Source organism: Triticum aestivum, chromosome 5A (assembly GCF_018294505.1).
Source record: "Triticum aestivum cultivar Chinese Spring chromosome 5A, IWGSC CS RefSeq v2.1, whole genome shotgun sequence".
NCBI lineage: Eukaryota > Viridiplantae > Streptophyta > Magnoliopsida > Poales > Poaceae > Triticum > Triticum aestivum.
Genome location: NC_057806.1, coordinates 231,639,360 through 231,652,538, shown reverse-complemented (window position 1 = coordinate 231,652,538; position 13,179 = coordinate 231,639,360). Strand labels below are relative to the sequence as shown.

Below are 13,179 nucleotides of genomic sequence, written 5' to 3'. Positions count from 1 at the left end.
ACACAAACCCTAACAAATCTTGAAAAAAAATCTAAAAACAAAACCCTCCCACCGGCAAGGGCCAGGATCCACTCCGCCCCCATGACACTAAGGCCACAGGAGACGGGGCGGGCCGGCAAAAGCACCAACAAGAGGGAGAGAAACCCTAGCTTTTGGGTAGGCGGCGACTGGCTAGGGCGATCTCATGTGCCCAGCCCTGCAGCATACAGGAAGATACTTTGCGCCTCCTTTCGACGTTTCGTCTCTAATTTTAAGTCACATACCACGAAAGTCTCGACAAGGATCTACAATTCCACTCTTCAACTTCTTTTTCAGTCATTTTTTTCCGCCTTGCTAACGAAATAGCAAACCCCTAAGGCTTTGTTCGGTTCCACTGGAACCAAACCTCTAGGGGATTAGACCCACACAGGGATTTGGTGATCCCCACCTCGTCACCCAATCCCCTAACCAACAAACCCTGCTAATCCCTGTACAACAATATGTGTTCGGTTAGTCCCCGGCAACCTCCCATCAATGGCCTTTGTACACTTCAGCACCAAATCAACTAAACCTCCTATCGTTGTTCTTTGCACCAAATCAAAAGAACATCACACACACAACAAACTTGCTATAAATTTCATACATCCAAGCACCAAATCCGCATAACAGTATTTTTGTTGCGTCAGAACAAAACATTATATGAGAAGCTTGCTGCAAGTTGATATTTTAGAAGAAAAAATATCAAACTATAACATGAATTCTGAATATTTAGAAGTCAAAAAACGACCCTAATCAACAATCACCGATGTACAATATTATTATATTTCCGACCATGATCAAATTATTGCTGTATAGAACAGACGACTCTAATCTCACCGATGTCGCTTCCGTAGTGATTGATGCACTGCATTGGCAAAAAAGGGTGGTCAGTCCACATCAAAGGACTGATATCAAAGCATTGATGACCAGCTAGCAAAGAAAGATCATAAAATAATCGTGCATTGATTTCAAAATTTCACGGATCAAATGGGCAGCAACATCGCATCCATATCCACTAAACAAATGATCTTCCAATGGAAAGCTGCAAATAGCAGCACAGAATAATAATATTAGAAATGAACAACCAGGCATATATATCAATGATACAGCGTTATAAATCGTGTAAGAATACACTAAATTCGTATGACCACAAAAAACTATGGTTTTATTCCACGGGTGGGGAGACGTGGGTGAAAACCCAGTGGAATCCCTGTGGTTTGGGGTGATTTGGATGGGATATCAACCCGGCCGGGTTTAACCGAAGACGCATATAAGGTAGGTCGGGATCCTACCCCGACCGGGGTCAAAAGCACGTGGATTAGGCCAAAACCCCGCCGATCCCGGCGGGGGCGGGGATTAAACGAACAAAGCCTAAAAGGTAGAACTACAATAACCGCATGACACACACCGGCACACCTCCAGTTTTCAAGTACAAGAGATCAACCATTGGTCCACAACGAGGAGTCCAAAAATACCAAAGCACACATCCATGCAAGAAACAGGTTAGGTTCGAAACCATCTATATCAACATGAGAGCATAGCAATGGGTTTAAAGCTCGACAGTGCAAGAAGCTGATGATGGCTTCCCCCTGCCCATGGCGAAACCACGAGTGCCATCAGGCATACGTGGGCCAGGAGGCTGTTTGTTTGCCACAGGTAGTAGCTGCTCGACCATGATAAGCTGGGTGTTCGGTGGTATCCCGACTGGATGGCTGCCACAACTGTTGATAACCTGGTGATGGTTGCTGGCATTGTGAATGTGATGATGATTGTTGTTCAGTTGATTGTAGCCACGGCCTCGGCCTTTACCGCAACGCCCACGACCTTTGCCACGCTTTGGACCTTGCTTGTCACTGTTGTTCTCATCAAACTGCACAATATCAGGGTGGTAAGGTTACTGAAATTCAATAATCCCGACTTCCTGGCGTCTAAGTTTGGAAGAATAATATTTCTGGGGTTTAGATGATCACACTTTTACCTCACATCCAAGTGAGACTTAATTTTAAATAAGCATGTGCTGTGTCAAGTAGATTACACCAAGATTTCTTACCAGGTGCTCTGGCAATACATCTGACAGTTGAAAGGATCCTTCAAGCTGTCTCTCATTTGATTGGTTTGAAGTGGAGACGTCTTCCTCACCATTTCCATCACCTTCATGCCCTCCCGTTTTCCCTTTTACTGGACCCTTTGTCTACACCCAAATCATACCAAAAGAATATTAATACTGAATACCGAAACATCATATTTATAAGTTACTCCCTCCGTCCCATAATGTAAGACGTTTTTTGACACTACACTAGAGTCAAAAGGCGTCTTACATTATGGGGCGGAGGGAGTACATTGGAATTACTCCCTCCAATCCATAATAAGTGTCGTGGTTTTAGTCCACGACACTTATTATGGATCGGAGGGAGTAGATAGCAACCCATGTGTCGTGGTTTTAGTTCAAATTTGAACTAAAACCACACTTATTATGGATCAGAGGGAGTAGATAGCAATCCATGACATACTGACATACATATTTGATATACTTCTTTTGCAGAAGTTACCACATTGATTTTGTGAAACAACAACATCAAGTATATTGACGTTCACTACTGATACCCAAATAGAGAACATAAACTGTAACAGTTGATTACAGATGGTGACGAGGTTGTTGACACAATAGTAAGTCATTGGCAAGCAAAGCAAAACTATCGTTGTGTATATATATATATCAGCAAAAGCAAAACTAATTGCTGAGGCCGATTTGAACACAAGCACTAGGGCACAAGTACACACAATCTAAAGAAGCTTTTAACCGAGTATATCAGCTTATCACTTATATATTATATGACAGATAAACACAAGTGCACATATTAACATTAAATATATCAGTGGTAAACTAGAGACAATATATGAATAGCCGATCCCAGTATGTGTGTCTACCATGCAAGTATTCAGCAGCCGTGATCTAAGCCCATTTCTCCAGTTCCTTTCATCATTCAGCTCCAGAATCTGCATCAAATCAACCAACATCAAGGCAAAACACAGCACAAACATTGTGCTTCGGAATTCAAAATCATGTAGTACACATACTGCCTTCTCAGCATCCTCATGAGTCTCATACTCCACGAAAGCATGCAGCTAGTTCCAACGAAAAATACAATTTGTTAGCAAGGGAATGAATATGAACTACTGCAAACACAAAAGTATACACAAAACTATTGGAAACATGACAGATTTTCAAATAATAAACATATTGCACCGTTTTCAATTGTTGACTATATTGAAACAACCAAATGAGACCTCTGGATGCCTACGTCAAATTCTGTATGACCCATTAGGTGGACTGGAAGATCTTACGGCTTAGTATTGTGAATCTGTGAGGCCATGCAAATGAAACATATGGACACTGTTTGTCCAGATTACTCTGTGGCCAGTGTTGTAAATGCAACTAGAACAATCCCTGACAACAAAAGGGAGGTCTTTAGTCCATTTGATTAGATTGATCAGGGCTATTGTAAGTGACATTTTAAACCTTTTTACTACAGATCTATCTGCTGAGAGATATCTAGGATTTTAACATATCTGACAACTTATGCAATTTCATGGGTTTCAGAGACACTTATATTCATAGTACCTAAACTCGTATTTGGCTCATTAAAGTGAGACTCGCCTTTGTACACTTTCGCACCACTTCGACTAGACCCCGCTACTACCTCGTATCCAAATACCTGCGATCTAGCTCATTCCTTTTAAGCCCTGCAAAAGGGAGGGAATTGAAAAAGGCAACTCCTCCTTAGTAGGAATAGTAGCTGAGGCTGCTTCAACTCATAACAAAGCTATTCCAGCACATAAGTCCGGGATGATCTGAGGTCACTGGTCTCACATGGAAGAGATACGAATCAGAATATGTAACATGAGCGTTCTGGGATTCCTCAATTTGCAAAAACAATTCTGTATTTTTTTGTACTCGTGTGTGCCAACTGTATTAACTGTAAACCACATACTTCGTCCGGGTTTATTGGGCCCAAGAGCCACCAAAGATTGTCCCTATTTTTAAGTCCTCAATATAATACCAAGTCAGTTATGCCCCGGTTTCCCGAGTCACTCCATGGTACGCAGCGCACGGTCCTATTTGATTGGACATGCATGCCGTAGCCAATGCATGCGTTGGGGTGGTTAGCATCCCTAATTAATAGGGCAATTACGGGGTAATTTAGGAGATTTATTGCTCTTCCTTGATCTTTGCGCTTTGGCTCTCAGGCCCAATAAACACGGACAGAGGGAATAATTGTTTGGTTCTTTTCTAGGTTTTATACATTGACACAAATTATGCAATATGAACATGTTTAAAGACAGTTATGAAGAAAACGACGTGTCCTGATGAAAGATTTGGAGGTATAATATAGAAAAAAAAGGATTTGGAGGTGCTTCCAGAGCTAAGCTTCAAGTATGTATATGTATTGGTGATTGATAAAACTACTTAGATAATTGTATACTCAAGTAAAGCTGCCGCATGTGTTTGAAATCCGACTAACCGTTGGACACGTGTCGGTTGGCCAATGACCCAGGGTCATTTCGGTCATATCATGCCGGGTTGCCTCCTGGCTATAAATAGCCCACCCCCTCCACCATTAGTTGGTGGCTGCTCGGACTTATTACACGGCTGTTGTCGTTTGAGAGCAACCCACCTCCAAAGCCTTTGAGAGAGATTCCTTGCGAGGATAAATCCAAAACACTCAGAGCCCGAAGTGATTGAGCATCACTGAAGCCTTTCTGTTCCACGTGAACCGAAGACTTGTTACACTTGAAGACTGTCATCTTCCAGCCGGTTAGGCGTCGCATCGCGTTCTGAGCATCCAAGAGTCATTGTGGATTGCCGGTGAACGAAGTCTGTGAAGGTTTGGAAGTCTTCCTTAAAGACTTACCCGAGTAATTTGGCAAGATTTGCGGATCTTTCTCTCTATGTACATCTTTGTCTTCACATTAACTTCATCTACATTTTGTGCTGCCTTGTTTGTGTATGTCTACGCTTCTCACTTCAATTGTGTTGACATGCCAGCATACCTAGTGTAGTTTATCTTTCGATGTATCATGTTTAATTACTGTTTTGCTTTCGCATCTTCGAAGACATTGCATGTTTCGAAGACAATCATAAGAAACGCCTATTCACCCCCCCCCTCTAGTCAATAACTAGCACTTTCAATAAGTCAGCAGCCCGCAGGAGGGGTAAAATGCAACCCTAGCTTTCCAGCCTCCTGGGACCAGGCCACTGCCACCCCCAGCGGTGGTCAGGAGCATTCCGCTCCTCTACCTCCATTGGTTCTACACCTCCCCTGGATCTGCCCCTCTGCCGCTATGCTCCTCCCTTGCTGTCCTCCACTGCTGCTGTGCTCCTTCCCATGCTGTCCTCCTCTGCTGCTGTGTTCCTCTCCCTTATTATATTGTACTCCCTCTGCCCCAAAATAAGTGTCTCAACTATACACTTATTTTAAGACGAAGGGCGTACAATATAACAAGGGAGACAGTTGAAACCGGCCTTAGTAATTGAGTACTGTAAGTTGAGTACTATAGTACCATGTCGACTAGTCCAGCAGTAGTCTAGAGTAGCCACGATTAGTCTATGAGTCTCAACCTCAGCTCGACTCGCAATGCAATGATGGGTTGTGGAGTACGCAATGCGGAAATGGAGGGTAAGGTGGTGGACTATACACGGTGTCAGAGTAGGAAGCTCGGTCCCTAAGTAGCTAAAACACCTTAGGTGACACAACTCACAACTCAAACAAAATTGGGTTAAGTTGGGGTGGCGGGAGTGTATAGTGGTCAAGCCTACGCGGAAGTTATGGTGGTGGTGGTGGTTGATGAAGAAGCAACCATCCCTAAGTAGCCTAGACACCTTAGGAGACTCACATCACTCCTCAAGCAACCACTAATGCGATGGGGATCAATATTGGTTAGGTTGCGGAAGTCGGTGATGGAGTAGCGGATGATGTGGTGGAAGCCCTAGGCAAAGATGCCAAAATTGTCAAAAATTGATGGAGTCAAAAGATGTTGGTGGTATTTTTGTGGGAAGGGGGATGTCAAGAGCTTTTCAACGAGCTAAATAACGCGATAATCAGACTCCGGATGAATTAGTTATGGCCGAAACAAAAATCAGCTCAAATCTGAAACTACAGGTTACGGACGTCCGGACAAGGTCGGATGTCCGGGGGCCGGACGTCCGGGCGGGCTCGGAAATCCGTAAATTAGGCTCGGGTTAGGGGTTCCGGTCGTCCGGAAGAGGTCGTACGTCCGGTCGTTCCAGGGGCTCCGGACGTCCGTGAAAGGTCCGCCGTCCGGTGGGTCGGGGTCAACTCGAGATGCGAGTTTCGGGACGCGATTTTGGGCGGAAAATGGGGATTTTGGGGTCAAAATTGAGGAGATTTCGTGGGTGAAAGATGGGGAAATTTGGCAAATGCTAGATCCACTTGAAACTAAGCAAATCCACGGATCAAAATCAACAAAACTTCGTCAAACCAACAAATCACAAAAAAAATTGGGGCTATTTTTGGTGGGGATTTTTGAATTTGGGGAAGAACACAACAAAATTAGGCTAGAAAACAACGAGGGGAGGCTCCGAAATCGTGATCAACATGGCTCATGATACCAAGATGATGGGGTGGAACCCTATGCGGCCGATCTTTCACGAAAGGAGCGGATCCCGCGAAGAACACGAAGAACACGGGGAAGAACGGAGAGAAAACACAAGGGGGAACACTCAAGAACAAGTCCAATCACACATCCACTAGACAATCAAACACACAAGATCCACAAGGTACATGAACAACAAAGGGAAAGATACAAGGTAAGGTTCATCTCCATGAGGAGGTCTTGATGGTAGAGTTCATCCCAAATCCAAAGGAGATGGGGACTTGAATCCTAGAAGGATCTTACCACACGGGGGTCTTGACGATATATCCCGCAGGATCTTCTCCTAGATGGAGGTCTTGGCCTCCAATGGAGTAGTATTCTCTCTCTCTCAAGAGTATAGTGGTACAAGGAGCAAAGCTCTCTATCAAATGAGCTATCACTTTGCTAACCCTAGAAAGGATGAGGGGAAGGTCTATTTATAGTCTAAGCCACGAAGGGGTAAGTGGGAGAGAGATACAAGGCCAAAGGCCCGACTGCGCACAGGCAGGGTCGGACGTCCGGTTGGCGTCGGAAGTCCCGTCGCTCGCGGGGGTCCGGTCCTCCGGAGGGCGTCCGACGTCCGTCGTTTTGCTTCGGGATGGGTGGCACCGGATTTCCGATGAGCGTCGGACGTCCGGTGCCTGGGACTTGTCGGACGTCTGGTATCCGTCGGTCGTCCGGCGGCTGTAGAGGGTCGGACGTCCGGCGGCTTTCAGTCGTCCGGTCGCTGTAGACTTTGCAGCTCCTTCTTTCGTCTTCTCTTCCAGGCTTCCCTCGCGGATGGTGTAGTTGTACACTTGCGCTCGCACTCCTCCTCGTCGCTCGTACCATTCCGACAATACCTATGCATGCACACGAGTGGAGTGACACGTAATATACCATCCTCAAAGGGGTCAAGTGAGCACGTCTAAAGGAGATGATTCACCTTTGTGTATGTGAAGTAGATGTCGCACGTGTCACTTGCCGAATGGACTCTTGACATAGTGATGTCCGTAGGATGCTCCACATCAGTAGGTTTGTAACATCCCAATTTTCAATTGGATGTTAATCAATTAGGTCATCATATGCATGCATGATTCTTGCATTTTTTGAATTTGTTTTATTTGGATATTTTGATCCTAGAGACCTTAAGCAACTCAAGGACCATTTGAGAGAGTTTGAGGTTTTCATAAAATTCCATTTTTGAATTTTCAAATTTGGTAAGTTAGGTCAAAGTGATTTTTATTTGAAATTATTTTTCCAATTATTTTGAAATGAATAAAACAATGAGAGAAGATAATATGACTTCTTCAAAACAGAGGAAATAATGGAAATTTAATTTTAAATAAAAATATGTATTTTATTTGATCTTATTTGAGATTTTATTCGGGTAAATTAGGAAAAAAAATGCATTTTAAAAATTGTATTTTAGCCTAGAAAAATGTTCATGTTGTCCTAAATATTAGTAGAGGACCGTGAAAATTATTTTTGGGATTTTAGATTTTTATTTATTTTATTTTCGATTTTTCTTTTTCGGCAAAATTATTTAAAAAGAAACTCCCGAACTGGGCCGGCCGAGCCGAGCCAGCCCAGCCCACGGCGCCACCGCCTTCCTTGCCCGAGTCCGGCAGGACTCCGTCGCCGGAGCCATGGGAGCTCGTTACTCCCCCGAGGTTCGCCCCCTCCCCCATATATAGCGACCCCGGGCCCCCTTGGACCCCGAGTCAGCCACGCCGCCGCCTTTAGTCGCCGCGTCGCCCTGCCTCGAAGCTCGTCGTCGCCACCCGCGCAGCCCCGTGCCGCCCCACCCCATCTCGCCGGAGCTGTTGCCCCGCTCGTCGTTGACCGCCGCCGGCCGAACCCCGTTTAACCGGTAAAAACCGTACCAGTTCGCCGGTTACTTCTCAGTTTTTTTAGTTTCAATTTGGTTAGGATAGATCGGTTTTTATTTTTTCGGTTAAGTAGCGAACGTTCATCCGTGCCAGCCAGGCCCGCACCAGCCAAGACTCCACCGCCGTTCACATGCAGCTGCCAGCCCAACCAGCTAGGCAGGCACCTGCGTGGCAACATGCAGCTTCCAGGCCGAATCAGCAAGCACCTGCATGGCAGCATGCAGATCTTCATGAAGGCCCTATGTAACACCCTCGATGCGGCTATATCTCCCACGTGTCGAAGCACGACTTAGAGGCATAAGCGCATTGAAAGCAAGGTCGCAAGTGAGGTAATCTTCACACAACCCATGTAATACATAAGGGAAAAAGATACATAGTTGGCTTACAATCGCCACTTCACACAATTACATGAATAAAACATTACATTCATCCAAATACACTCAAGGTCCGACTACAGAACCAAAATAAAGATAAACCCCAAATGCGACAAAGTCCCCGATCGCCCCGACTGGGCTCCACTACTGAACAACTGGAAATGGAACAACACAAAGAACACGATCTCCATCGAGCTCCTCCTTGAGCTTGGTTGCGTCACCTGAACGGTTTCATTGGCACCTGCAAACTGGTTTTGGAAGTATCTGTGAGTCACTGGGACTCAGCAATCTCACACCCTCGCGATCAAGACTATTTAAGCTTATAGGTAGGGTAAAAGGTATGAGGTGGAGCTGCAGCAAGCGACTAGCATATATAGTGGCTAACATACGCAAATGAGAGCGAGAAGAGAAGGCAAAGCACGAACGAGAATCTATGATCAAGAAGTGATCCTAGAGAAACCTACATCAAGCATAACTCCAACACCGTGTTCACTTCCCGGACTCCGCCGAAAAGAGACCATCACGGCTACATACGCGGTTGGTGCATTTTAATTAAGATAAGGTTCAGGTTTTCTACAACCGGACATTAACAAATTCACATCTTCCCATAACCCCGGGCATGACTTTCGAAAGTTCATAACCCTGCAAGGGTGTCCCAACTTAGCCCATCACAAGCTCTCATGGTCAATGAAGGATATTCCTTCTCCCAAGACAATCCGATCAGACTCGGAATCCCGGTTACAAGACATCTCGACAATGGTAAAACTAAACCAGCAAAGCCGCCCGAATGTGCCGACAAATCCCGATAGGAGCTGCACATATCTCGTTCTCAGGGCACACTTAGATGATACATCCTACGAGTAAAACCAACCCTCAAGTTGCCTCGAGGTGGCCCCGCGGTCTAGTCGATTCGAACCAACACTCAGAGGAGCACTGGCCTGGGGGGGTTAAAATAAGATGACCCTTGGGAGCGTGACTCCCAAGGGAAAACTAGGTGGTGGTGAGGCAAATGGTAAAACCAAGGTTGGGCCTTGCTGGAGGAGTTTTATTCAAAGCGAACTGTCAAGGGGTTCCCATTATAACCCAACCGTGTAAGGAATGCAAAAATCCGGGAAGATAATACCGATATGACGGAAACTAGGGCAGCAAGAGTGGAACAAGACACCAGGCATAAGGCCGAGCCTTCCACCCTTTACCCAATATAATATAGATGCATTAATTAAATAAGAGATATTGTGATATCCCAACAAAATATCCATGTTCCAACAAGGAACAAACGCCATCTTCACCTGCAACTAGCAACGCTATAAGAGGGGCTGAGCAAAGCGGTAACATAGCCAAACAACGGTTTGCTAGGACAAGGTGGGTTAGAGGCTTGGCTTAGCAATATGGGAGGCATGATAAGCAAGTGGTAGGTATCACAGCATAGGCGTTGCAAAAGAGCGAGCATCTAGCAAGCAAAGATAGAAGTGATTTCGAGGGTATGGTCATCCTGCCTGCAAAGTTCTCCGAGAAGACGAAAGCTTGATCCTCGTAAACGTACTCAACGGGTCCTCGAACACGAACTCGTCTCCCGGCTCTACCCAAATCAAGAACACAAGCAAAGGAAGAGACAATCAACCACGTGCAATGCACAAACAACATGATGCAAAACATGACATGACATGCGGGATGCGGGATGCGGTGCATATGCATGATTGGGAAAGGAATGATTGAACCTGGCCTCAACATGGAAATCCAAGAGTGCCACTGGAAAGAGGAGTTGATTTCGGTCGAAATCGATATAAGGATCACCGGAATCGGATGCACGGTTTGGAAATGGCAAGCAAAACAAATATGGCACCGGTCTGCGATTAACAGCATGAAGCCATCTAAATGCATCAAGATAATTAAGCTAATGCACTCAAACATAGCAACAAAATACATGGCAGCGATCCACTCATGATGCTTAACAAAAGATGAACACTGAGCTACGGCTAATTCACACAATAGCATGTTTAAACAAGCATGGCAAAAGTGCAAAAGATAACAGGTTACAGACTTGGTGAAAATAACAAGTCAGGAATTTAACATCAGGAAGCAATGTTTAGAGCAAGATAACTACATGCTACAGGAACATATCATGGCAAAGCAAAGCATGGCATGAAGCTACTCAAAGCATGCAACAAAAGTCCCTTACTGACCATAAGCCAAAAGGGATCAGAAAATATAATGGCAACCATGTGAACATAGCAATTACATAAACAGATTCAGACTTACTGAAAAACTGGAGCATGGCAAAACAGACATCAAGTAGGCATGTTTACGAGCTCGATGCACTCACCACAAGGTATTGCATGACAAACTAAGAATGCACCCAGCAAGTAGACATGGCATAGAAGCTAGACATGGTAAGAACAACAACATAGCATGCACGGATCAACTACAACAAGCTCGGCAAAATCGCTAAACATGTTAACAATCTGCCAGGAACATTTTATAGAAAAAGTAGAGCTCGATTGACTCAAGCTAGGGTGCTCCATAATTGAAAACAAATACATGGATGGATAGATCACAACAAACTCTACAAAACATCCTTACTGATCATGCTCAAAAGAGGCACGGATCACTCGGTAGCAACATGAACATATGGCATACTAATATAAACAGGACAAGGACTTAGAAAATATTCTAAGTCCCTGAAATCAGCAACATTAAGTAAGCTACTTTGCATGCTTGTGCTAGTCACCACAAAGATCACAAAAATACATGGCATACACTCATGTAAAGATGGCATGGCATACTTCAAAACTCATGTAGGGCTCAAGATCATAGCATGCACACATTAATCAGGGCAAAAATGACAAATGAGCCAATGCTGATACGGATCTGAAACTAACATCACATAGCCCTCTTCCAACAGCATTTCGGGCATCAAGATGAGCTCAAATGAAAATGATGCAATGAGATGAAATGAAGTACTCATCGAGACGAACATTTTGATATGCTACACACACGAATCGGAGCAACGGTGATGAAGCTATGATGCGATGAAAGTGGCATGAAAAATACTGGGATCTGGGGACTTAGAGATATTTCGACCTCTCTGGGAAAGTCAACGGGGCGGAGGCGAACGGGACGGAGCGGTCCATGCGCGGACGCGGCGCCGTTTGGATGGATGAGCGGGTGGATCTCATCCACCCGCGATGGATTCGGCCGGTGCGGGGCTCCGGCGAGGAGAGCGGTGACTCCGGCGATGGCAGCGGCAGGAGAAGAGCGTGGGGTGGCGCGCGGGGCCGGCGACGAGCCGTGGCGGCGCGGGGCGGCAGGAGGAGGCCGGCGACGAGGGTAGGTGGAATGGCGCGGCGGCACGGCGAGCAGGTCCGGTGACCGCGGGCGACGGCGGCTGGCGGGGTTCGGGCGGGGCGCCCGCGAAGCGCGGCGGCGGCGAGATGGGCCGAGAGGGCTTCGCCCGGGCCCCGGCAGGCTTCGGCGGGTGGAGGGAAGCGCTGCTGAGGTGGCGTGTCGCGATTGGCGCGGGAGGCGGCAGCGGGTGATGTGGCAGGCCCTCATTGGCCGGAGTGAGGTGGAGGGCGCGGTGGACATGTCCGGCCGGCGTGGTAGGAATTGTCCGGCGGCCCGGGGAGGAGTTTGCTAGGGTTTGGACTACGCGAAAATTCGGGGAGAGCCACATATATATAGGTAGAGGGAGCTAGGAGGCTCCAAATTGAGCACAGTTTTCGGCCACGCGGTCGCGATCGAACAGCCTAGGTGATGGAGAGGATTTAGGTGGATTTTGGGCCATTTTGGAAGGGTGTTGGGCTGCAACACACATGAGGCCTTTTCGGTCTCTCGGTTAACCGTTGGAGTATCAAACGAAGTTCAAATGGCACGAAACTTGACAGGCGGTCTACCGGTAGTAAACCAAGGCTGCATGACAAGTCTCGGCCCAATCTGAGAATGTTTAACACCCACACACAAAAGGAGGTAGAAAGGGATACCGGGTGACATAGGAGCGCCGGATGGCAAAACGGACAACGGGAAAATGCTTGGATGCATGAGACGAACATGTATGCAAATGAAAAGCACATGATGACATGATATGCAAAGCATGACACGCAAGCAATGACATGGCAACAACAGCGAATAACTGGAAGACACCTAGCACAACGGGCTCGTGGCGTTACAACACTCCACCACTACGAGAGGATTTTGTCCCGAGATCTAGAATGGCACCGGAGGGAAAAACGGAAGAGAAAGAGAAGAGGTAAAACTAAGTTGCT

General features: G+C 46.2%; 1 protein-coding gene across 1 annotated transcript; it reads right to left on the bottom strand.

The window, feature by feature from the left end:
* Nucleotides 1-1,440: 1,440 nt before the first annotated feature.
* On the bottom strand, nt 1,441-12,048 carry LOC123101280 (la-related protein 6B). The gene is made up of 6 exons (XM_044522800.1): nt 11,999-12,048; nt 4,080-4,191; nt 3,097-3,144; nt 2,947-3,015; nt 2,069-2,209; nt 1,441-1,888 (listed from the first exon to the last, which is right to left on the bottom strand). Exons 1-6 carry the CDS (start codon nt 12,046-12,048, stop codon nt 1,568-1,570), a joined length of 741 nt encoding a protein of 246 aa, XP_044378735.1. The 3' UTR covers nt 1,441-1,567.
* Nucleotides 12,049-13,179: the final 1,131 nt, after the last annotated feature.

Coding starts and splice junctions, on each gene's coding strand:
- LOC123101280 (XM_044522800.1), bottom strand. CDS start 12,048: ATGGACCGCTCCGTCCCGTTCGCCTCCGCCCCGTTGACTTTCCCAGAG. Junction 3,145..4,079: donor ACCGGGGCATAACTGACTTG/GTATTATATTGA, acceptor CGTTGGAACTAG/CTGCATGCTTTCGTGGAGTA. Junction 1,889..2,068: donor ATGTATTGCCAGAGCACCTG/GTAAGAAATCTT, acceptor GATATTGTGCAG/TTTGATGAGAACAACAGTGA.